The 23,127-nt window shown below is 37.0% G+C and overlaps 1 protein-coding gene and 1 pseudogene across 1 annotated transcript in view; both read right to left on the bottom strand.

Annotated features, from left to right (window-relative positions):
• Window positions 1-17,599, bottom strand: part of LOC120174054 (mediator of RNA polymerase II transcription subunit 13-like) — a 31,918-nt gene extending 14,319 nt beyond the window's left edge. Inside the window, exons 1-6 of the mRNA XM_039181035.1 lie at window positions 17,253-17,599; window positions 16,658-16,731; window positions 16,391-16,530; window positions 16,193-16,279; window positions 13,094-13,181; window positions 12,503-12,583 (exon numbers count right to left, since the gene is read on the bottom strand). Of these exons, the coding sequence (XP_039036966.1) occupies window positions 12,503-12,583; window positions 13,094-13,181; window positions 16,193-16,279; window positions 16,391-16,530; window positions 16,658-16,731; window positions 17,253-17,276 (494 nt within the window). The 5' untranslated portion in view covers window positions 17,277-17,599. The remainder of the gene's footprint in view (window positions 1-12,502; window positions 12,584-13,093; window positions 13,182-16,192; window positions 16,280-16,390; window positions 16,531-16,657; window positions 16,732-17,252) is intronic.
• A 416-nt stretch (window positions 17,600-18,015) lies between these two features.
• LOC120174056 lies at window positions 18,016-22,583 on the bottom strand (annotated as a pseudogene).
• Window positions 22,584-23,127: the final 544 nt, after the last annotated feature.

Here is a 23,127-nt window from a genome sequence, read left to right on the forward strand (position 1 = left end):
CTAAGCATAAGGATATTTCTATTCCTAAGGACTCTTTAATTTCTGATCCTTCAATAGGGGATTCTTATTCGTCCTACAATTTCCTGAAGTCTTGTGCATAAAATTGAATGTGGATGCTGCCACTAGCAGTGATTGGAAGAAAAGTGGTCTTGGAGGTATTTTAAGGGATCATTCAGGTGCAATCTTAGGATCTTTTCAGGAGTCTGCGGGTTCGGGACCTTCGACATTGATGGAACTTAAAGCTATTCAAAGGGATTTTTTCTTTCTTTGCCTCTTTCCACGGGATGGTTAATGATCGGCTGATTGTTGAGAGTGATAGTAGGGTAGCAGTAGACTGGATTAACAATGTTGATTCATTCTCAGTTGTGTACGCTTTTATTGTTAGAGATATAGTTGTTAAACTTAGAATTTTTTTGGGGGGGTTAGATGCTTTAGCTTATCTTTTTCTAGGGTGTAATTCTTATTTTCTTTAATGAAGTTCTAAGGCACTCTTTTCCTCCTTCCGCTAATTAAGGAGCTTCCATACAAGCTCCATTAATCAAGAAGGGGTTTTTTAATGAGGCATTCAATTCTTATAAAAAAAGTATGGTTCCTATACTTTAGTTTCATGGATCCGATCGGAATGTAAACCCTTAATACACGACAATGGTGTTGAAAAAGTTCCTTGACAGCTCTCCTAGACACCCTTTTACTCAGATAGTCAACAAACGACATCCATTCCTCACCGGAAGACAAAGAAACATTCAAATTTTCTCTCTCACTCTCACTTCTATTCTTTCTCCTAGACATTCTCTCTCCATACTGTGCTCAACTTGTTATATAGATCAATCCGGAACCGTTAAGAGCTTTTGTTAAAATATCTCCTAGATGTAATCTAGTTTTCACCTAGCCGGTAGTAACCAAACCTTACTGAATCTTTTCGAGAATGAAATGACAAGCAACCTCAATCTATTTTGTTTGTTCAAGAAAAACTAGATTAGAAGCAATGTGAAGCACAACTTGATTATCACACCATAGCTTTGCAGGTATTGAAACCTTAATTCCTACTTCATTGAGAAGTTGATATACCCATATGATTTCACACACAGACTTGGTCATAGCACGACATCCATTCCTCACCGGAAGACAAAGAAACATTCAAATTTTCTCTCTCACTCTCACTTCTATTCTTTCTCCTAGACATTCTCTCTCCATACTGTGCTCAACTTGTTATATAGATAATCAATCCGGAACCGTTAAGAGCTTTTGTTAAAATATCTCCTAGATGTAATCTAGTTTTCACCTAGCCGGTAGTAACCAAACCTTACTGAATCTTTTCGAGAATGAAATGACAAGCAACCTCAATATATTTTGTTTGTTCAAGAAAAACTAGATTAGAAGCAATGTGAAGCACAACTTGATTATCACACCATAGCTTTGCAGGTATTGAAACCTTAATTCCTACTTCATTGAGAAGTTGATATACCCATATGATTTCACACACAGACTTGGTCATAGCTCAATATTCAACTTTTGCACCGCATCATGAGACCACATTTTGTTTCTTACTCTTTCATGAAATCAAGTTTCCTCCAACAAACAGACAATATCCTGAAGTAGCTCTCCTATCTTCCTTACATCCTGCACAATTGGAATCTAAAAACATTTGATCCTGGTATAATCATGATTTCCATATAGAATTCCACATCCAAGAGCTCTTTTCAAATAATGCATAATTTTTTCCAATGCTTTCCACTGATCAACAGCGGGTGATAACAAACAGACTCCGCACACTTACCGAATAAGCAGTATCATGACGTGTCACTATCTTGGTTTTAAAAGGTGCGCCCGATGAAGATGGCTCCCGCCTGGGATGAGGAGAGGCGATTTACAAGAGGCACATGACTCGAGACTTTAGTCACCGAGCACAGGGCGCAGCGCCTTTGCGCTTTTAGAATTTTTTTAAGATATTACTATTTTAATAAATTATTATATTTTACTATTAAAAACACACATCTTACAAAAAATTCACTCGGTACATATTTTTATGTTTGTTTGTTGTCATTTGATAGTGTAATGGTATTAGCTATTTTGATCTTTATAGAACAATAAAATTATTTATCATGTTATTTTGAGTACAAAATATAGTTTACATTTGATATATATTATTTATTACAAACAGTGCACCTCGCATACGAAAGGCACGCGCCTACACCTAGGATCTAGGGACCTTTTGCACCTCGGTGCACCTTGCGCCCTTAAAAACCAAGGTCAAAATAAGATAATTCAACTGACCAATAAGTTTTATGTACCTTCCAAGATCTGCAAATAATTCGATCCAAAGGTGAACAATAAAGATTCGGTGAGTAAAAGGGTTAAAATTTGATCTTCTTTTAAAGGCCAATGAGAAATTTTCTACAAAAAATAAAACTAGTTGGTTGAGGAAGAGAAGTTTTGTTTGATGGCCTTGGCTTTGATGAAATGGCCTGACGAAAGTAGAGAAGTGCGATTACAATTTTAGGGTCTAGGAGAAATGTTCATTTGTTGTGTTAAAACTATAAAGAACAAATTTGATTTTTAAATATTTTTTTATAAAAATTGGAGGTCTTGTTAGAACCCCTTCATATCCATCGACATACATTACAGTATTACAACAAACATTGGAAGGAGGAATATTGTACCTCAAATTTTATTAGAGAAGAAAATTCAGTACAACAAAGAAGAGAAAGAACCTAGCGAGGAACAGACACCGAGCCAAAAATAAAAAACTAGATACAAAACCAAACCCACAATACAAGAGAAACAAGATAACCAATGCCTGATTTTGCTAGCTTATTCGCCTCCCAGTTAGCACTTCTCTGGATGTGCCTTAAAATCACATTACGATCCAACACAATAGAGAAAATTTCCTTCACGAGGCGGGACAAGAGCCAAGATTTTTTAACCATTCCAAGGCAATAATACAATCACTTTCCAAAATCAAATGCCCCTTAGAACCCCATTTTAATTCCAGGAAGAATAACAAACCAGAAAAGGTCCCTAGCAGTAGGGGTGTATTCGGTTCGGTTCGGTTTTTTTACCAAAAATTGAACCGAACCGAAATAAACGGGTTTTCAAATATTTAAACCGAAACCGAATAGTTAAAAAACCGAAAAAACGAAACCGGTTTTTTCGGTTCGGTTCGGTTTTTTAACGGTTCGGGTTTTTCGATTCGGTTTATCGGTTTTTCAATAAAAAATCACTTGAAACTATAATTTTTTTTACAAAAATTGCCTATTCGGTTCAATATGGAACAAATGGGTTCCATATGGAAAACCCGAACCGAACCGAATCAAAAAAATGAAGCCTTTAAACCGAACCGAAAACCAAACCGTTTAAAGCCAAACCGAACCGAACCGTTTTACTCGGTTCGTGTCGGTTTTTCGTTTTCTCGGTTTCGTTGCTCAACCCTACCTAGCAGGGTGCTGTCAGAGTCCCAAAGTATACCTCCAATACCACTATTTTTCTAATCCCTGATCACCGCACCATAAACATTACTTTTAAAAAAACTCGAGGGAGGGGGAGTCTAAGAGGGGGATGACTAAGCTATTTTCTTGCAACTCTTACAAGAATCAACAAAGGATGGATCCCCAATAAGACAATCCAACGAGATAGGAAGATTGAGAAACTTTGTAGATAACCATGCTGCTAATCTATATCTTGTTAGGAAAAAAAGTTGAGTTGGATCTAATTTCCGCTTCTCAAAAGTTAAATGATTTATGCATTTCCATAACGACCATAAAACTGCCGCAGGGATAAAGTTCCATATTAATGAATGTGGCAAAATAAAGTGAACAATCCTAAATAACTACATGAAAATCGATGAGGAATGGACAATGTTCATTGATAATCTTAGTAAGAGTGTGACACAAGGGGTGTTAAGGAATTATTTTAGTCCTTTTGGTCAGATTCTGAGGATTTTCATCCCCCGTTTTTTAGAAAAACCAAATTATAAGTCACTACTTTTGCATTTGTCCAATTTGCTGGTGAGGAAAGTAGAAATAAGGCAAACCAGTTAGTGAATGGGAAGTGGATCGATGGGAGAAGAGTCTCAGTAGGAATTGCTAAGCATCAAAAGGTGAAGAGCAAAATTGGAGGCTAACAAGAAGAATGCAACTGGTGTGAGGAACGTTTGGGAGATGCATATTCCATTAGCCAATTCGGAATGGGTTAAACGTTCACTAACAGGGATTATGAAATCTTCTTTTAACCATGATTTGTTGAAGGAAGCTTTGGAGATAGCGGGCATGGAAGTTCAGTTGTTGAGATGGGGTTACGCATGGAATGCATGCATCATTACTTTCAATTCGGTAGAGGAGTTCTCTAAGGTATGGACGAATAAAAAGGAAGAGTTGTTCATGTGCTTAGACTAGTTGGCTCCAGTTTTGAATAAGGAGGGTGTTCCGTCAGCCCTCTTAAGAAAACTTACTGAGAAGTGGGGTCAGTTTTTATATTTTAATGAAGATCAAGAGAGCAGATCGGACCTCTCGTTGGCGAAAGTTTTGCTCAGGATGGAAAGTCCTTATGATGTTCCTGAAATGGTCACGATAGGCTCATATGGAAGATCGTTCAAGGTTAAGACCTCATTGGGGTCTGTTTTGAATACACCAGTAGTAGAAGCGGGAAGGAAGAAGATGGAGAAATTTTCAAAAAAAAGAAACAGTGGTTATGTCATGTCTGACGAGGGAGATGGCAGTCGTCCTACTCTGGATGCAAATAGGGATGAGTTCACAGAGGATGCTAGGCGTAAAGTTATTTCTTGGCTGAATTATGGGCATAACAGTGGAGTGAATGGAGTCAGTGGGGGACATGTCCAATAATCCGGTAAGTCAACAACAGATAATTCTGATTGTGGGCTGTCAGGTTTCTTGGAAATTAGGACAAGTCAGAATGATAATCACGTGGGCCTAGGTTTGAGAGATAAAATTGACTCGATAGACTTTGTTCAATCTGAGGACAATGAGGCTGCTTTAGCATCAATTAAAAAATTGGTTCCTAATGGGCCTGCATTTAATTTAAAATGGGTTGGGGATAAGTTTATCTTACAGCCCAATGCCATTTTTGAAAATCAGTTGCTTGCTGCTAAGGAGAGGGAGGTTAGGGTGATGAAAGATAATTTACAGGGGGAGAAGGAAGTTCTTCCAAGCACACAGGTGCTGCAATGAGTAAAGAAAAGTATGTTGGCACGAAAAGTCTGGAAGGGGATAGCATTACCAATTTACAGATTCATAATGATGGAGAGAGGAGCAAATTTTCAGTAATTCAATCGGAAGGTTTAAAGAAGATGAAAAAGGTCATGGAGGACAATCTGTGTAACTTCATTGAGGAAAGCTTCTCAAGTTCGAGAGGAAGGATTAGGAGTAAGGAGCACCAAGAGGGATGTATTGCAGATCCTGTGAGGGTTGATCAGTTCAAAGCAAATGAGATTCATCTTCTTTCTACTGAACATCAGGATCAGTCTATTCCTCGGTCTAAAAGTCTGGTTAATCGGAGAAAGTTGAGAATTGCTCCACGTAGTTCAGGAAGTGCATGTTCGGATACTGAAGTGTCTATCAACTTTTATGATAGAGTGTATAGAAGGGTTTGGAGAAGTTTGGTCAGAGATTCATTGGAACAAGTCAAGGAGGTATCTCAGTCATCCCATTCTTCAGTTAAAGCAAGGAATGAAGCTGCTGCTACTAGGGAGGTTTGTGAACTATTGGGGATCACCTTTAAAGAGGGGCAAAAATTATTAGAGGAGATTTTTAAGATGGAGATGAAGGGGTCTTCAAGGAGATATTGAAGGTTTTTCGGGTTGGTACGGGAATTTAGAATTTTCATTTCAAATGTCAAAGATAAAAGTGATCACATGGAATATTAGAGGTCTTGGGAGGAGAGAAAAAATCAGAGCAGTGGACAGACTTATTAATAGAGAGAAGCCGTTCATCCTATTTCTACAGGAATCAAAACTGAATGTTTGTAATAGTGGTCTATGGAGGAGGTTAGGGGGTAATCTATTGAAAGGTCATATCTTTATTCCAGTGAGGGTTCTACAGGTGGTTTGATAAGTTTGTGGAATGAGGATTTTTTTGAGGTTAGTGCAGAATATAATCAGAGCAGATTCATAGCATTAACAGGGAAGTTAAAGTTGTACAACTTTGATTATGTTCTAATTAATGTTTATGGTCCGACAGTAGAGGAGGATAAAGAGGAATTCTTTAGGGAGCTATTGTGTTTTGTACTGAGATTGAATCTGCCAGTTTGCATAGGGGGGATTTTAATGCTTATTTGGATACAGAGAAGTGTGGAGTTGCACAAAATTGGCATTCCTTGGATTAGTTTAGATCCTTTGTTCAACAATTGAATCTTATGGATTTACCGTTAGTTGGGGGAAGATACACTTGGTGCAATAATAGAGAGTCTCGACTAGGGTAAGGTTGGATCGGTTTATTTTTAGTGGTTCATTCCTAAATCAGTTTCCTAACGTGGTCTAGAAAATGCTTCCCAAATCCCTTTCGGACCATAATCTCGTAATGTTAGTAGAAGAATGTAACAATTGGGGACCTAAGCCTTTTCGATTATTCAACTACTTGTTAGAGGAAGAAGGGTTTGTGGAGTTGGTTGAAAATTCATTATCTAATGTGAAGAATACTATTGGTCGAGGGGGTTTATTTACTTTACTTCGAGGAACTAAACAAAATATCAGGAATAGGCCAAATTCGACTCTCAAGGGATTTCTGAAGATATTTCTGAGCTAGAAAGCAAGATAAATGGTCTGGAACTGAAGTTACAAGGAGGAGGGATTTCCATCCAAGAACGGGATCTGTTGATTCTGTCTAGGAACGAGCTGTGGAAGTTGCATAGGAAGGAAGAGAGTATTTTGTTACAAAGATCAAGACTGAAGTGGAACATGGAAGGGGATAGGAATACGAGGTTTTTCCATTTAACAGCTACTAAGAGAACAAAATGAAGGCAATTTTGGCTTTGAAAGTGTCTGATGAAGAGATTTCTGATCCGGATAGGCTGAAAAACTTCTTTTAGTATTTTAAGCAAATTACAGTTCACAAGCTACGCTAGAGGTAGAGGACATTAATCTTAATTTTGTAAAATTATCAGAGGAACAGAAGAGTGGTCTGGAGGTGGAGTTTTCAGAACAGGAAGTTTGGGAAGCAGTGTTTCATTCGGACAGTTCTAAAGCCCCGGGTCCAGACGGTTTCACGATGGGTTTTTTTAAGAAATTATGGCCTATTATGAAGGACCATCTTTTGAAGTTTGTGGATGACTTTCACAGAGGAAGGAGTTGGAAGCATGGGGTCAATCATGCTTTTATTACTTTGATCCCTAAGAAATTAAATCCTAAAGGCATTGAAGATTACAAACCTATAAGTCTAGTTGGTAGCCTGTACAAAATTATCTCCAAAATCTTATCGAGAAGACTGGTTTCGGTGATTAAAGATTTGATTAGCCCATCGCAGTTCGCCTTTATTCTAGGTAGGCAACTGCTGGATTGTGTTTTTTTGGCCAATGAATCTATTGATTATTGGAGGAAAAAAGGAAGGAAAGGAGTGGTTTTTAAAGTCAATTTTCCCACCTTCGTTAACAGAGAGCGAATATTCTAGGGAATTGAATTTTCAAAGGGATACTACATAACCAAATATCATGCCAAAAGAGAATTAACTCCCCATTACAAACTTGTACTAGAAGATGATTGCATAAACATAATCCAAAAACATCATTCTTAAGGTAATTGTTGACCACTCCTCTCCATAACCAAAAGGCTTGTGAGGTCAGAACATTGTCCATCGAGATAGACCTATAATCTATGTTGTATATGCTACACACCACCCTGTTCCACCATGTCTCTTTCTCATTAGCAAATTTCCAATCCCATTTCACTAGTAGAGCTCGGTTCATATGATTAAGATTGATAAAGCTATCAAAACTGGATTGATAAAGCTATCAAAACTGTTCAAGGCGTCTTTTATTTTTCATCCATCATTTCATCTCATCTTTTTCCATCGCCGCTCGCCCACATCTTTCATCATTGTCCTCCAACCGCCGTCTGTCGTTCGACATCCGCCGTCTGCCGTCCGACATCCGCCGTCCACCGCCACTTTCCGTCATCCGTTCGCCGCCATTTTTCATCAGGAAGATCGTCTCCTCACTCTGTTTTCTTTTTTGAGTTTGGATTTTCGAGAAAGTCTTTCTTTGGCGCAGATATGATCGCCGTTATTTACCGTTTTTGCCGTCGGCCGTCGTCAGTTCATCGTATGACCTTCGGGCTCGTCTTTCACTTGCGATCTTTTCCTTTTCTGTCCTGGCGTTCAGTCTTGCTGCCATTCCCCGTGAGTCTGCCTTTGACCGGTTCGTCTTATAAGAACAAGCCAAGGTTCTGCTAAGCGATTCCCCCGATCTAATCCACGTCTGAGAGTTTTGTTGAAGGCAGTATCTGATTTTCACGATCCCGTTTAAGTCTGAGGGTTTGGTAGAAGGAAGTTTACGTTGTTCCTCCTTTTCGAAGGCTCAGGACCTTCCTGTCCGACTCTCTTTATCCCTACCATCCTTCTCTTCTTCGCCGGCCAGTCAAACATTCCCATCGCCGGGCGCGCGACAGGGATTTTAAGTTAAGTAACTGAGATTTCCTCTAATGTCGGGTGAAGGAATCCTCCCGTGTAACCAGAAGAGACCTCCGGTCATAGCTCCTCCGTCCTCTGCAGCCTCGCCTTCTTTGCCTAATCATCATTCTCATCATGACAAGGTTCGTACCATCTTCATTTCGGGTCTGCCTACAGATGTCAAAGAGAGAGAGCTGCAAAACTTGCTGAGATGGCTTCCAGGTTTTGAAGCTTCGCAAGTGAGCTTCAAGGGAAAAGAGCCCAAGGGTTTCGCTCTATTCTCTATTGCAAAATTTGCTGTTGCTGCCAAAGATACCCTTCAGGAGATGGTTTTTGATGCCAAGTTGAAGTCTCTTTTGCACATTGAGATGGCAAAGAAAAATCTGGTTGTTAAAAAAGGAATGGGTACTGATTCTGTTGCAGTGGACATTTATAGCTGTCATCCTGTTCCTCCGGTTTTGCCTGCGCCAAATCCAGCTCCTGGAGCGTCTCCAAGTATTCATGTGCATGATAAATCTGGGTGTTATGTTGAAAAGTCTACCGCAGTTGCTGTCCAAGATGGATCTGGGGAGTCCACCACAAAGGATTGCATCAATGACAAGTCTGGATGTTTCACGTTATTTATTGATAATTTACCAGAGAAGAACCATTGGAAGAGGTTTGGATCTTTATTTTGCTCTCATGGCCGGGTACTTGATGCTTTTATTCCAAATAAAAGGAATTCAAAAGGAGTTTGTTTTGGTTTTATTCGCTTCGCATCATTCGAAGAAGCAAGGAGAACGATCTCTAAAATGAATGGCTTTAGTATCGACGGGCAGCAAAATTGGTGTTTCTTTCGCTAAATTAAAACCTCGTCATTCATATTGGAGAAAGTCATCGACAAGTATTCTTCGCAAGTCTGGGATGGAAGATGTTTCGAGTAAGAATCATTATAAAGTTGAAGGTGTTATAGATGAAGAAAAACTCCAGGTGTTGAGCAATTGTCTAGTGGGGTGGTGCAAGGACTTTGTTAAAATTGGTCATCTCGCTAGACAAATGCAATCGAAGGGTCTCACTGGCTTCACATTAATGAGAGCTGCTGGTAATGCGCTTTTAATGATTTTCGAAGACAATGTTTCATTGAGAAGTCTAAAGAACGACAAATCAAAGATTCTCGCAGAGTGGTTCTCCATAGTAGAAGCTTGGTCAGAGAGTTTGGTAATGGAGTGTCGTCGAGTATGGCTAGTTTGCGAGGGTGTTCCTTTTCACGCATGGAATTGGAATACTTTCAAGAACATTGCTGATAAGTGGGGTCTTTTATTGGCTATCGACGAAAGTTGTCAATCTCCATCATCCTTTGATCGGGCTAAAATTCAAGTCCTAACAAAGGCTGATGCAAGAATTGATTCGATGGTTGAATTGAAGGTTGGTGACAATTTCTTCAAGGTCATGGTGCATGAGATAGAACCTTCATTCAAACCAAACTCTTGGGCTCCTGAAGAATACAAGTCTCATTAGATCTCGTCTCTTCATTTGTGGTTTTATTTTAGTCTATATGGTTGTAGGTGTTGCTTTCATTTTGTATTATGTTCTGTCGCGTTGTTTTCTTACTACTGTTGGTGGTGTAATTAGTAGTAAGGTGATTTGACTGGCTTTGGATGAGGTTTTATGAGGTTAAGGTTTTTGTTGTAATGGTGTACATCACCATGAGAGGATATTCCGTAGTGTCTTTTGTATCGGGTATTATATTAATAAAATTTGAGGTACTCTTTTCTTCCTTCCAATGTTCGTTAACATACTTTTAGTATGTGAACGAATACGAAGGGAGTTTTTAATGAGACCTCCAACTTCTATCAAAAAAAAAAATCATTCTTCTGGTCATCAACATGGGGAGCTAAAGGTCATTTGATTTTAGAGAATGATTGTAAAAACGCCATAGAGTGGATAAAGAACCCAGTTTCTTGTCCAACATGTTATGAGCCATTTGTAAAGGACATTTTGTCCGTGGCTATGGGCTACGAGGTGATCTTTCGACTATGTCAGAGAAGTGCTAATTGGGAGGCAGACGAGTTAGCAAATAAAGGGATAGGTTGATATGTTGTTTAAGTTTAGACGGTAGCTTTATGGTTAATGGTCTTATTTTGCTGTGATAAATCTCGACTCTAGGTTTCTGATTTTTGGGCTGATGTATATCATTATCTTGGGTGTAATTTTCACCATTTGTACTTGTTTTATTCTCTAATAAAATATGAGGTATTCTTTTCCTCCTTCCAATGTTTGTTGTTATATTGATTAATATTTCGACGATTATGAAGGGAGTTTTTAATGAGACCTCCAATTCTTATAAAAAAAAGATTGATAATTCCCAACCCACCATTATCCTTCGATAGACAAAATATGATAATTTGACTTTTAAATATGATAATTTGATTACATTTATTAACACAATTCAACAACAGAATTACCACGCCACATCCTAAAACATGTGGCAAGGCAACTACACCAAACGGTTAAAGAAAAAGATGGTTAATTATTAAGTGTACGGCTGTTAAATTTGAACAGTCAATAATATTTTCTGTTGGTCAAAGGGAAATCTTGATGAAAATCTTGGGTTGGAGATCTAGATTGGATGTGGAAAAGGGGCCCAACTTATTTATCGAAAAAAGTCCAGCGGCTTCTTATAACTTTAAGCCTTACAACAAGGGTTGGAGATAGATAGGCATTTTATCTCGGAAAAAGTCAGCAATGGAGTAGTTCAACACAACTATGTTCCTAAAGTGCATCAATTGGACGATATCCTTACTAAAGCTCTTCCAGACCGGTTCTAAATGATTTTTCATCCAAACTGGGAATATTCAACATATTCTCAGCTTGAGGAGTGTAGAATATTACCGTGGGAAATAGCAGTAAATTATTTGATTTAGTAGACTAGATTAACTAGAACTCTATCCTATTTGATTTAGTAGTTTAGATTAACTATAACTCATCCTATTTGATTTAGCGGTTTAGATTAACTATAACTCATCCTATTTGATTTAGTAGTTTAGATTAACTATAACTCTTATCTTTTATTTTCTAAATAGGATGGAACCTTATCTAGGAGTAATTGTAGTTGTATTCAAACACTTCTACTCAGCATATTTAAATGAGGCTTGTATATTTTCACTCACTTTATTCGATTTATCTCTTTAAAGACACTTTTGTCGCTGGGCCTTTTCTTTATAAGACTGGGAGGTCTCGTTAACAACTCCCTTCATATCCATTGAAATACATTACAGTATTACAACGAACATTGGAAGGAGGAAAGAGTACCTCAAATTTTATTAGAGAAGCAAATCAAATACAACAAAGAAGAGACATAACCTAGCTAGGAACAGACACCAAGCCAAAAACAGAAACAACTAGATACAAAATCAAACCCACAATACAAGAGAGAAACAAGTTAACTAATGACTAATTTCGCTAGCTTATCCGCCTCCCACTTAGCACTTCCCTGGATGTGCCCTAAAATCACATTACAATCCAACACAATAGAGCTAATTTCCTTCACAATACACTCGAAGAGGTAGGACAAGAGCCAGAATTTTTTAACTATTCCAAGGCATTAATACAATCACTTTCCAAAATCAAACGCCCCTTAGAACCCCATTCTGATTCCATGAAGAATAGCAAACAAGTGGCAGTCCGCTTCTTCCTCTAATTGGTGGCAATGACATTCCTAAAAACGGTAGTGCAAAAGCCAGAACAACCACAAGAAAAGGATGCATTCTAAGTCATGGAAGAGGGGGAGCAAACATCATAGGCCTCAAGTACTACAGATTAACAATAACAATGGTCTTTTTAGCAGCACAATATCTACTTGTTCAAATTAAATTACCAGTACCACCAATTGACAATAGATATAAACATACCTGATAGATTCTTCAATTTGTGGAGGATGAAACCTTGAAAATACATCACCAAATCTCATGTAGGAGAGTCCCAAAAGTGCCCTGTAAAGTTTAAATTAGACATGATCAGGACTAGACCAGTCCATGGACTGGGCCAAGCAAGCCAATCACAGTTGACTAGAAAATTTTCTTTCCCAAGGCTCAGCCTGATCCATCAGGCCCAAAAGTTTGTTTGACTATTAAAAAACATCAAAAAAATATTTTATGGCATTAATTAATAACACATTTTCCGATTTTTTTATAAAAATATGGGAGGCCTCGTTAAAAAATCCTTTCATAACCTTTAAACTACATATGTAGCTTGACGGACATTGGAAGGAGGAAAAGATTGCCTCAAAAATTTATTAATGAAATACTTATAACAAAACCAGTACAATACAAATAATACTCACCAGAATACATAACCCAACCAAAAATCCAAATTAAATTGAAATAAAAAATCTATTAACTAAATACTAGGCCAAGGTCCCAAAAATCACGTCCAAATCCTAGTTTGATGAGGGCAGGTCTAGTCAAAACTTATCCAAGATTTATTCAAGGGATAAAACAAACCTTTCAATACGATTCCTTAAAGCCTGAGAAAGGGCAGCAGCAACCTCTTCTGAATCACCAGGAGCCAACCAAAGTCCAGAAGCAACAACTTCAACAAAATAAACAGATAAGTAAAAAATAGTGCATTGAAAGAAGTGAATCATTCATTTATTTCATTGATACCCAAAAAATTGAATCCGGAGAGTTTGGAAGATTATCGGCCTATTAGTTTATTTGGCGGACTTTACAAAATTTTGTCGAAGGTGCTCTCAAGAAGACTGAGGACTTGCATAGATTCTCTTATAGGTCCGACTCAATTTGCATTTGTACCAGGAAGGTAGATTCTTGATTGCTTCTTTATAGCAAATGAAGGGATTGATTTTTGGAGAAGAAAAGGGCTGAAAGGTGTTGCTTTTAAAGTGGATTTAAAAAGAGCTTACGATTCAATAGATAGGTCGATTTTGTTGAAGGTTATGGAATATATGGGGTTTGGGCAGCAATGGCGTTCTTGGATTTTAAAGTGTTTATCTTCAGCTTTAATCTCCATCTTAGTTAACGGCTCCCCGACTGAAAAATTTAAGATGTTTAGGGGGTTACGCCAAGGGTGTCTGTTATCACCGCTTTTGTTTAATTTAGTGGGTGAGATGTTAGTTTGATGCTGACTAAAGCGGTGAAGATGGGTCTCTTCAGTGGGTTTCAGATCAGAGGTACGGATATGGCATTCCTGTTGTCTCATTTGTAGTTCGCGATGATATGTTAATTTTCTGTGGTGCTTCGGAAGGGCAACTGAAGAATGTGAAGAGAGTATTGACCATTTTTTAATTGTGTTCGAGGCTTCAACTAAATTTGTCTAAGAGCAGAATTTTTTGTATTAATGTTGATGAATCGTGCATCAAAGCGTGGGCAGACTCGATTGGATGCTCGGTTAGATTCTTTCCAACGGAATACCTTGGTCTTCCCCTTGGCTCGACGAAAAAATTCGATTACGTTGTGGGATCCAATAATCCAGAGATGTTACCAGAAATTGACGGGTTGGAAAGCAAATACTCTTTCTCTGGCAGGGAGGGCATGTTGGTGAAGTCGGTTTTAAGCGCTTTGCCAATTTATTTTATGTCGTTGTTTAGAATGCCGAATAAGATTCTGAGGAAACTGAATTATATTATGGCAAACTTCTTATGGGGTGGTTCATCTCAAAATAATCGTATCCATTGGGTGAATTGGCAGATTGTGCGCAGACCTAAAGGTCAAGGGGGTCTGGGTATAATTGATCTAATCTCTATGAATACGGCTCTCCTGGGAAAATGGGCATAGAAGTTTGCTACGAAAAAAGAGTCTTGGTAGAAGAAATTGGTGCGCTGTAAGTATAATTTGGATAATAGATTAAGTTTGATGGACAACGGGATATCTTACAAGTCATCTTGGATTTGGAGAGGAGTGGTTAATAACTGCGGGGCGAATGATGCTTTTGGTCATTGTTTTAGGAATCATTTTCAATTACAAGTTGGAAAGGGGAATGATTTCATGTTTTGGTCTGATAGGTGGATTGCAATGTCTCGCTTAGGTTGAAATTTCAGAGATTGTTCTCCCTTTCCTTTAATAAAGGGTAAAATATCCGAGTTTGGTTTTCATAATGCAGGGGGTTGGTGTTGGGATATACAGTTTCGAAGAAATTTATTGGACTGGGAAGTAGAGCAGTGGGTGGGAATTACTATCGTTTTTAAGCAATGTGAGTATTCATAATGATGCGAATGATCAATGTGTATGGACGGGGAATGGGGAAGGCGTTTATTCGTTAAAATCATGTGTTAAATTACTGTCAGAATGGTCTATTGGATATCTGATTTGGTCAAAGTTGGTTTGGATCGGTTATGCCACACCAAGAGTGGAGGCGTTTATGTGGTAGGTTTTGCATCAAAAATTGGCTATTAAATCTAAACTTTTAAAGCGTGGTGTTACTGGGATAGAGAACATTTTATGCTCGCTATGTGGTTTGCATCAAAAGACAGTTTCTCACCTATTTTGTTTCGTGTTCTATTGTGTGGGGCCTTTAGGGGTGTTTCTTAGATTGTGGAACCTATCCACAGTCCTTCCAGAGCATCCTAATATCTTCTTATCGTCTTGGGAAAACCTTGTTCCAAAGTCTATAATCTGGAATTTTATTCCGGGAGCTATCATTTAGGCAGTTTGGAAGTGTTAGAACCATGTAATTTTCAAGAACGGAAACATTGATCTTAATCATTTGTTCTTTTCATCTAGATATAGAGTGGTGGCGTGGATTTTGGCGAAATTTCTTAATTTTCCACTTCTCTTTGATTGCCTTGTTGGTGACCCGAGGCTGGCTGATTCAAGTAACTTGTCCATGAAGATTAATCTTTCACCGGTCTCGTGGAGTCCCCCTCCCATGGGTTTCTTTAAAATTAATGTGGATGGGGCAGTAAAAATAGATTGGGAAAGCAACGATATTGGGGGAATACTAATAAATGAAGTGAGTAAGGTTTTGGGCTCATTTTTGGGTCCAGATGGTCCAGGTCCCCCTATTTTAGCTGAATTGAAGGCCATCCAAGCTGTTTAGTTTTGTTTTTAGATTCAGAGTGGTGTGGCAAGGGTCGACTAATTGTAGAGATTGACTCAACAAATGCAGTAAATTGGATTAAGAATCCAGAAGTGTGTCCTACCGTATTTTCACATCTAGTTAAGAAAATTGTAAGTGTTGTTTTCAAGCATAGTGTTATTATAAGGTTTGTAAAAAGGTATGTGAATTGGGAGGCAGACTGCTTGGCTAAGGCGGGTATAGGGTAGTAGTTCAGTATTGTGTGGTTGTAGTGGGAGTGGTGTTTCTAATAGCCGGCTATCGTATGAACTGGAATAACATTTGAGGCACTCTTTTCCTCCTTCCAATGTCCGCTGATGTATTTTTGTACAACAGTGGTTATGAAGGGGGTTTTAACGAGGCCTCGTTATCAAAAAAATATTGTAAATACAGCATAAGCAAAAGTGCCATGTGGACAAAAAAGGAAACTTAGTTCTGTCTACAAATTCCCTAATAGATAAGTGTTGAATACATATAACTAAAGAAAAGAAAAGAACAAACAACAATAGAAACTCAGGGCTATGTGATACCTCTTAACCTGGACACTGCAGATTGTGCAGAGTCCACAACAGATGCATGACGTCCTGGAATGAAAAGCCATAGCTTAATTTTCTCATCTATATGCATCAAAACAACTCCATTAGATAAAAAAACAGTGAATCTTATATCTTTCTTTCAAAGTTAAACCACAGAAAAGTTCATTGTGAAAAAGCAAGATTGGACCTAACCTGGATTATGCAGACCTTGAGATGGATCCCAGGGACCGACAAAGGAATTGGTCCATGCACTAAGAAATCCCTCCTTCTGTAGCTGCAGATGGGATGAGAGAACTAACAATGTAGCAGCATCTTTCTGCTCTACTTTTATTCTGTGCAACCTCAATTCGCAAATTATAAATAACTGGTTGGTTACACAGTAACTCTGATAATTTACTTCTTAAAAGCTCCAAGAGATGCATAGAAAGATAAGAGAAAATAGACGCCCTGGGTACTAACCTTTTATCAGGGAGCGAATTTAAATCAGATTCAACCGGAAGAAACTGGAACCATGACACTTGACTGAGACCTCCCTGTAGAAAGAGCCCATGTTCAATGTTAAAGAAATGATTTAATCTTCTGGGTATTAAAATTCAGAATCTTTGGCAAATACAAAATTCGCATCAACATCATAAAAATGCCTAAAATGGTGCAGCATGATCAATCCCTGTTAAATGAAGTATATAATCCTAATATTAGCGGGATTAGCGGGACGGGTGGATTACCAATCCTTTAATGTAACTTAAAGTTTCTTTATCACCTTCAAAATTTTGCAAAGCATTTTTCAATACAAATGATTAAACAAATAAAGTAAAACAAAATTGAGAGAGGAGAAAAAAACCTAACTGCCAGTCCGCAAATAAGTTGGCTAGAATGCAATCCTTAACCAGTGCAAGGTTAGTCGAACTTCAAACTAGTTCGATCAGGAATTATTCTCTAGTTTGCAAATGAATTATTGAGTTCAACAGCACAAACAAAAACCCTAGTTCGATCAGGAGAAAAGAAATTTAAAAAAAAGCATGGAAATTAAAAGAGAAACGAAGAAGCGACGTACGAGTCTAAAAACATTCGTCCACATGATTTGATAATAACTGCAAGGAAGGTCTCTCTCGCTCAGCTTCTTCTTCTTCAGTTTAGGGAAATTGAAATTGATTTCCCCTCAGATTACCTGCAATTTTGCAGATGAACACCGAGGGAATAAGGTTTCTAGGGTTCCGCTTTCGGGTGTCAACTTTCAACTGCAAGCCAACTCGCACTAAAACCCACAATTAATTCAGTCTATATCACTTATTATTTGAAGCGCGGACACAATTAGAAACTTTATGGTTAGTATAGAACCAGAAACATGTAGATCCAGGATGGGGATGGAACAAAAATGATGTTTCAAAAATAAAATACTTTCAAGTGAGAAAAAGACATCTGTATATATCAAATTGTAATTTATTATTAAAAAAATTAGAGCACTAAATTTTAGTAAATATATACAATACGATTCTCATAAATTTGTAAAAATATATATAATTTAACTATTTTATTTTATAGTGAAATCAAGTATACTAAAGGAATTCAAAAAATATAATCTTAATTAAAATTTTAATTTATTATAAGAATAATCGACATAAAAATCAACTCTCTGCTCCCAACGCAAGGTAATCTTAGCGTTTTGTAGGACATGACTTTCCCTACAAGGCAGGGATTATGGGTGTTCTCTCCGACGACAGACGTTATCCAAGATCAAATTGAAAGAAATGAGAATAATGGATCAAAATTCAGTCCGATTCTTTACAATCGCATTTCACTTGCATCCCATTGCTATCTTTGTAATCATTTCTCTTTACAATCAAGCCAAAATTAAAATATTTCATAAAGCTACGGCCAGGGCTCCCTTAAAATGATCATACAACGAAGGCTCCGACATTCTTCAGTTCGGCATAGTTTGCAATCTTATATGCTTGTACTTTTGTTCAGTGTTGAACCGTCTTGAACCCTCTGTCAACCCTTTCAATAAAAGAAGTTTCAATCCTTCAACTCCCTCTCGCAAAGCGGTATCAATCTTGTTCAACAGTATAAAAGGGGGGGGAAGTAATATCACTTATAAATGCTAGAGTTCGAAGATAGAGTTCAGTTCCCAACTTTAAACAATACCATATTCCTAAAAGTAGCACCTTTAAGAAACCGGATGGGAAATTAAAAGATTAGGAAGTCGAGCAATAACAGGTGGAACGATTCAAACTTAAAACATGTTAAAATATGTTACAATACAAATTTAGAAGCAACACTAGAACAAACCTAGGCTAATGTAAATCCATTTGAATCCTGCGTATGTGAACAGTTTCTCCCCTTTCTACATGTCAAGAAGGAATACATACTTGCAAATTAACAGGGTGCAATGTCATTAAGCTATTACTTTTTTCCTTCATTAGTTTCAGATATACATTTCTCAATGAACGAGGAAAAGAACACTTGAATATCAAGAAGTATTGTGTTTTCAAGGATGCAAACTGCACTTTAGGTACTAGGGCCGTTGTCTAGATGAGGAATGTGGTGCAAGAAAAATGCTCAGACACATGAAGACAATAACCTTTAGAAGACGAATAACACATATACAGGACAAAGAAAATTGCATGTATCATGTCTAATAAGCTAAAACATAATATTCAAGTTGATAAACATTGAAGAGTTTATTCCAACACAACCTTTCTGAACTTTTCACCTCGCAAGAAAAATATGCCCTGACAAAAAATGCCTCACCTGAATGGATGCATGGCACTTTGTTTGATATGTGAGGTGCTTAAGTGCTCCTTGATACAACTGGTATGTATTGGAGATGTATTTCAACTAAATATACTTGATTCTTGTTTAAATTATAATCAAATACTTGCCCTTTAAATTGATGCTCAAAAGTTAATCACATACATAGAATTTTCTCTTATTAGATTTTTGTTCTGGTGTTCATAATTCTTGGAGTGAACCTATATTTTTAGAGTTTTCTTTCCCTTCTGCCAAAGTCAGGGATCTGATCAAGAAAGATATTTGGTTATAGTTTCTTCATAAAGTGTTCTATACTTGACAGCACGAACGAAAAAATAAAGCTTTTGTTATAATCTTTCAAACTTAACCAAGAATTATAAATACCTTCAACATTTATAGCATTTGATTTAAGTCTAAATAACACAGGTCAATTTCAATAAACTATCAATAGACTCTACTAGACATAAAAGTTTTTTATTGTTAGTCATGATTTCCTAGGAGCCACATGACATTTCTAGAATAGCCATCAGGCATGATATAAAGGGGGAAGGAGGGTAAGAAAAGGAAAATGAATATAGGCAGTTTTATATGATTTTGCTCTTTTCTTCTCCCTCATCTATATATATATATATATATATTGGGAATGAAATGGCCCCCACGCCCACAACATTGAATCAGAGGCCTAAATGCCCTACCGCTTATTGTTGAGAACCACTCAATTATATTCAGAACCACCCTTCTAGGGCCAAAAATGGCCATAACGTGCCATCTTAGGCTCGTTGTAACTGGATTAAATAAAGAGCAAGCTGGCCTAAAAGACTCGATTTTGTATATGCTGCCAAATAAGGCATCAACAAGGGATATCTGGGTAGTTACTTCGTACTCTCCGGTTGTGGTGACTCGCAGGGAACAAGGAATGATAAAAGAAAGATATACACGAACAAAGGGAAAACCGGAAAAAAAATGTTTGCTTATATAATTATACTAGTTCATTGTCTGCAGCTAGGACATTTAATTTTATTCATAATTTTTTGACTTTAATATTTTTCCAGCTATACAAAATTTTGAGGGAAATATTCTCTATCCTTAACCCCCATGGCTTGATTGTACTAAATTTAGACTGTTGATTATATTTTGGTAAATTTTTAAAGCAAATCAAGCATTATATCAAAACCTTTTGAAAAACAAGATCTGAATTGAAAATGAAAATTACGAACAAACATGAACGAATGCTATGCCAAATCTTACTCGTTCTGGAGCTGATGCATTAAACTTTTGCAGTAAAAATGCCTTAGGATCCATCTGGCCAGTCGGCTTACCAATACCTAACAAAATACCATATGATTAAGCTACTCAACGAAGAAATGAAGCATCTAGGAATACAATAAAATAATATTGGACTTCAAGCCCACCAATTCGTAGCCGTGCAAACTCGTTGTTTCCCCGAAAATGATAGATTACACTCTTCAGCCTATTAAAATAAGCAACAATGAATAATTATGGAAAATAGCTTAAAATAGAGCAAGCTTCAAATATGTAATCCAAAAAACAAGAGTAACCCACATCTTTGGAAGTCATAAACCAATAAAGTGGCATACACGCTAGGAATTCTAGTTCTCTTTTCCTTTGTATTTTTCTTTCCTCAAACAATATAGTTTTTCAAAATGCTTCCATGTTTACTAGAATAATGTTCCAATATCCAAGAACATTGTGTTCATACAATGAAATTATGATATTTCTATTTTCTTGGAATATAAAAAACTGGCTGTTATGGTTAATAAACCTTTTGATGCAAAAAAAAACATGGATACTTCTTAGTGAATAAACTAGTTAAAAACTTAGAATGTTTAGATTCACTAGCAAACTCTAATAATGATCATTGCATTGAATGTTAGAAACAAATCCTCAAGAGTCATGCTTATGGAGATTTTAGCAAGTAGCAAAATAAAAAGGAATGCATGCAAAAAGCAACAGCAGTGGAGATAAATACCCCCAACAGGAACATATGTTCTAATCACATTTCAAACGATGAGATTATTTCATTCAAAAAGTAAATATTCTTTTTATTATTTTCTTAACTTCACATTCCACCGAATGCTATTACTATATAATGCAAACCAAATTATTTTCCCCCTTTTGTTCCTTTCTTTTAATCATTTGTGCTGGGAAGCAAACGTTTTGCAAAATTAGTCGAGGTTGAAACTTCGCTCATGCAGTAGCAAAGCATTTTGTAAAGCGGTAAGAAGAAAACTCAACAAATTCAATGCAACTTCATATAAAGGTTTTCTTCAGGCAAAGTGCATAATATTCTCCATCCATACCCATTATGGCTTCCACGACCTCCTTTGTCTTTAAGACGAAGCACTCCACATGGTACGTCCATGTCATCATGAAACTAAAACAGAAAACATTATACAAGAGCAACTATAAGATGCTATCACTTATTTCTTTTCATGATAAACAAAGCTGAAAAGAACAATCAAAATCTTGGAGAGATACGTCAGGAAATGGAAAAATTACCACAATCACTCGATTAAGAGGTAGCTTAATAAGCTGCAAGGGCTCCAGTCTACAATTAAATGACAAAAAATAAAGTTATATCAAGTGTGATGTCCATTGATGGAACTTCAGACATGTATTTCAATATTTAAGCACAAAATAATGACACTTATCCTTAAAAAAGTGATACGAAACGGACATCCTCGCCACACAGATTTAAAAGGAATATAAGACATTTCAGTTCCCCTAACATTGCTGCGCCGGGGGATATATATTTCTAAACAATTAAGCCCTCAAATTACATCTTTTAAATGTTTAAACCATAAGTGTTGCACCACTTCTAGAAAGAGTTGAATGTTTCTTGTTAGCCCTTTCCAGCTTAACTTCTAGAGTATTGCTAATGATTAACATCAGTAGTTTTAGGGCCCACGTCTAGATTGTAGGGACTCTAATTTATTCAACAACATAATGGAATAACTCCTATGCCTCCAAATGATATTTTACTAGTTGAATCATTTTTAGTTTCATCAAGCTCAATGATTATAGAAGAGGCACAGGTCCAGGGGCATAGTGTTGCACCAGACGTGAGGACCACAACTCAATAAGATAGCCGCTCCTTAAGAGGAAGAGGAAGAAGAAAAAGAAGAACTAGATATTCATGAAAGACTGAAAATATCCAAAAAAAAATTTTATGCAAAGTTGAAAGCTAAATATGCCAAATGAATCAAACAACAACCAATCAACCAGCAAGCCTTCCATCTCTATACTAAATCAAGATTGTTCAGTGGGTTATCCCCAATTCCGACCATGTTTTATAAGTTACGAACTATTTCCATAGGATGAATGCATTTTTCTATTGTTTATACATATATATCAATTATGCAACAAGTAGAATGAAATCAACAGTACCAATAAGTTCATTCAATGTTAAACAGTTATGTATTATGATATCAAGAGACGGATAATTGCATGAACTGAAAAGCTTTAAACACGCAAAATAAGAAATAAAATTTCGAGATCACTCACAGATTCACCACTCAAGTTCATATATGTTTGAGGCTTAGCCAGAAGAAGAGGTGCATCACCCACAAAACCTGAAATAATAAGGTCGCCAAAGAGCAATGAGATTGCACATTCATTAAACTACATAAAAAATAAAAAAAAATATTTTCTTTAAAAATGAAGAAGATGACGGGCCTTGCCCAAAGATAGCCTTGTAGTTAAGGCTATTCATTTCTATCCCTTGAGTTTCAGCAAATGCATCGATCATTTCAAAACCCACCTGTTTCAAGTGAACCAAGAAGTTAAAATGTAATTAAAAGTGCTAAGAGAGGATCATGAGATACCTGGTTAAGTAAATGTGTCGTACATTGTGTCTAGTTCCTTTATATATATCGCCAGGGTTGCCTAAACCCACAAACAACCAAGGCCGTGGGGCAAAGCTACAAAAGCAACGCCTAGTAATCATCCTGTGTTTGGTTCATATGAAATGGAAATTACTCGACCAAAAAAGAAAAAACTGCAGCTTGGTTAGATGCAGAAGAAAAATATAAATAGCGAGGAAAACTAATGAAATTCAACCCAATCCTTAAACTGGCAATTTCTTAAAATAAAAACAACATTGAAGAATGGTTTCTACCTAGGAAAGCAAATCAACGATTTCTTGAAAGCTATCAAGG

Source organism: Hibiscus syriacus, unplaced genomic scaffold, assembly GCF_006381635.1.
Source record: "Hibiscus syriacus cultivar Baekdansim isolate YM2019G1 unplaced genomic scaffold, ASM638163v2 tig00112000_pilon, whole genome shotgun sequence".
NCBI lineage: Eukaryota > Viridiplantae > Streptophyta > Magnoliopsida > Malvales > Malvaceae > Hibiscus > Hibiscus syriacus.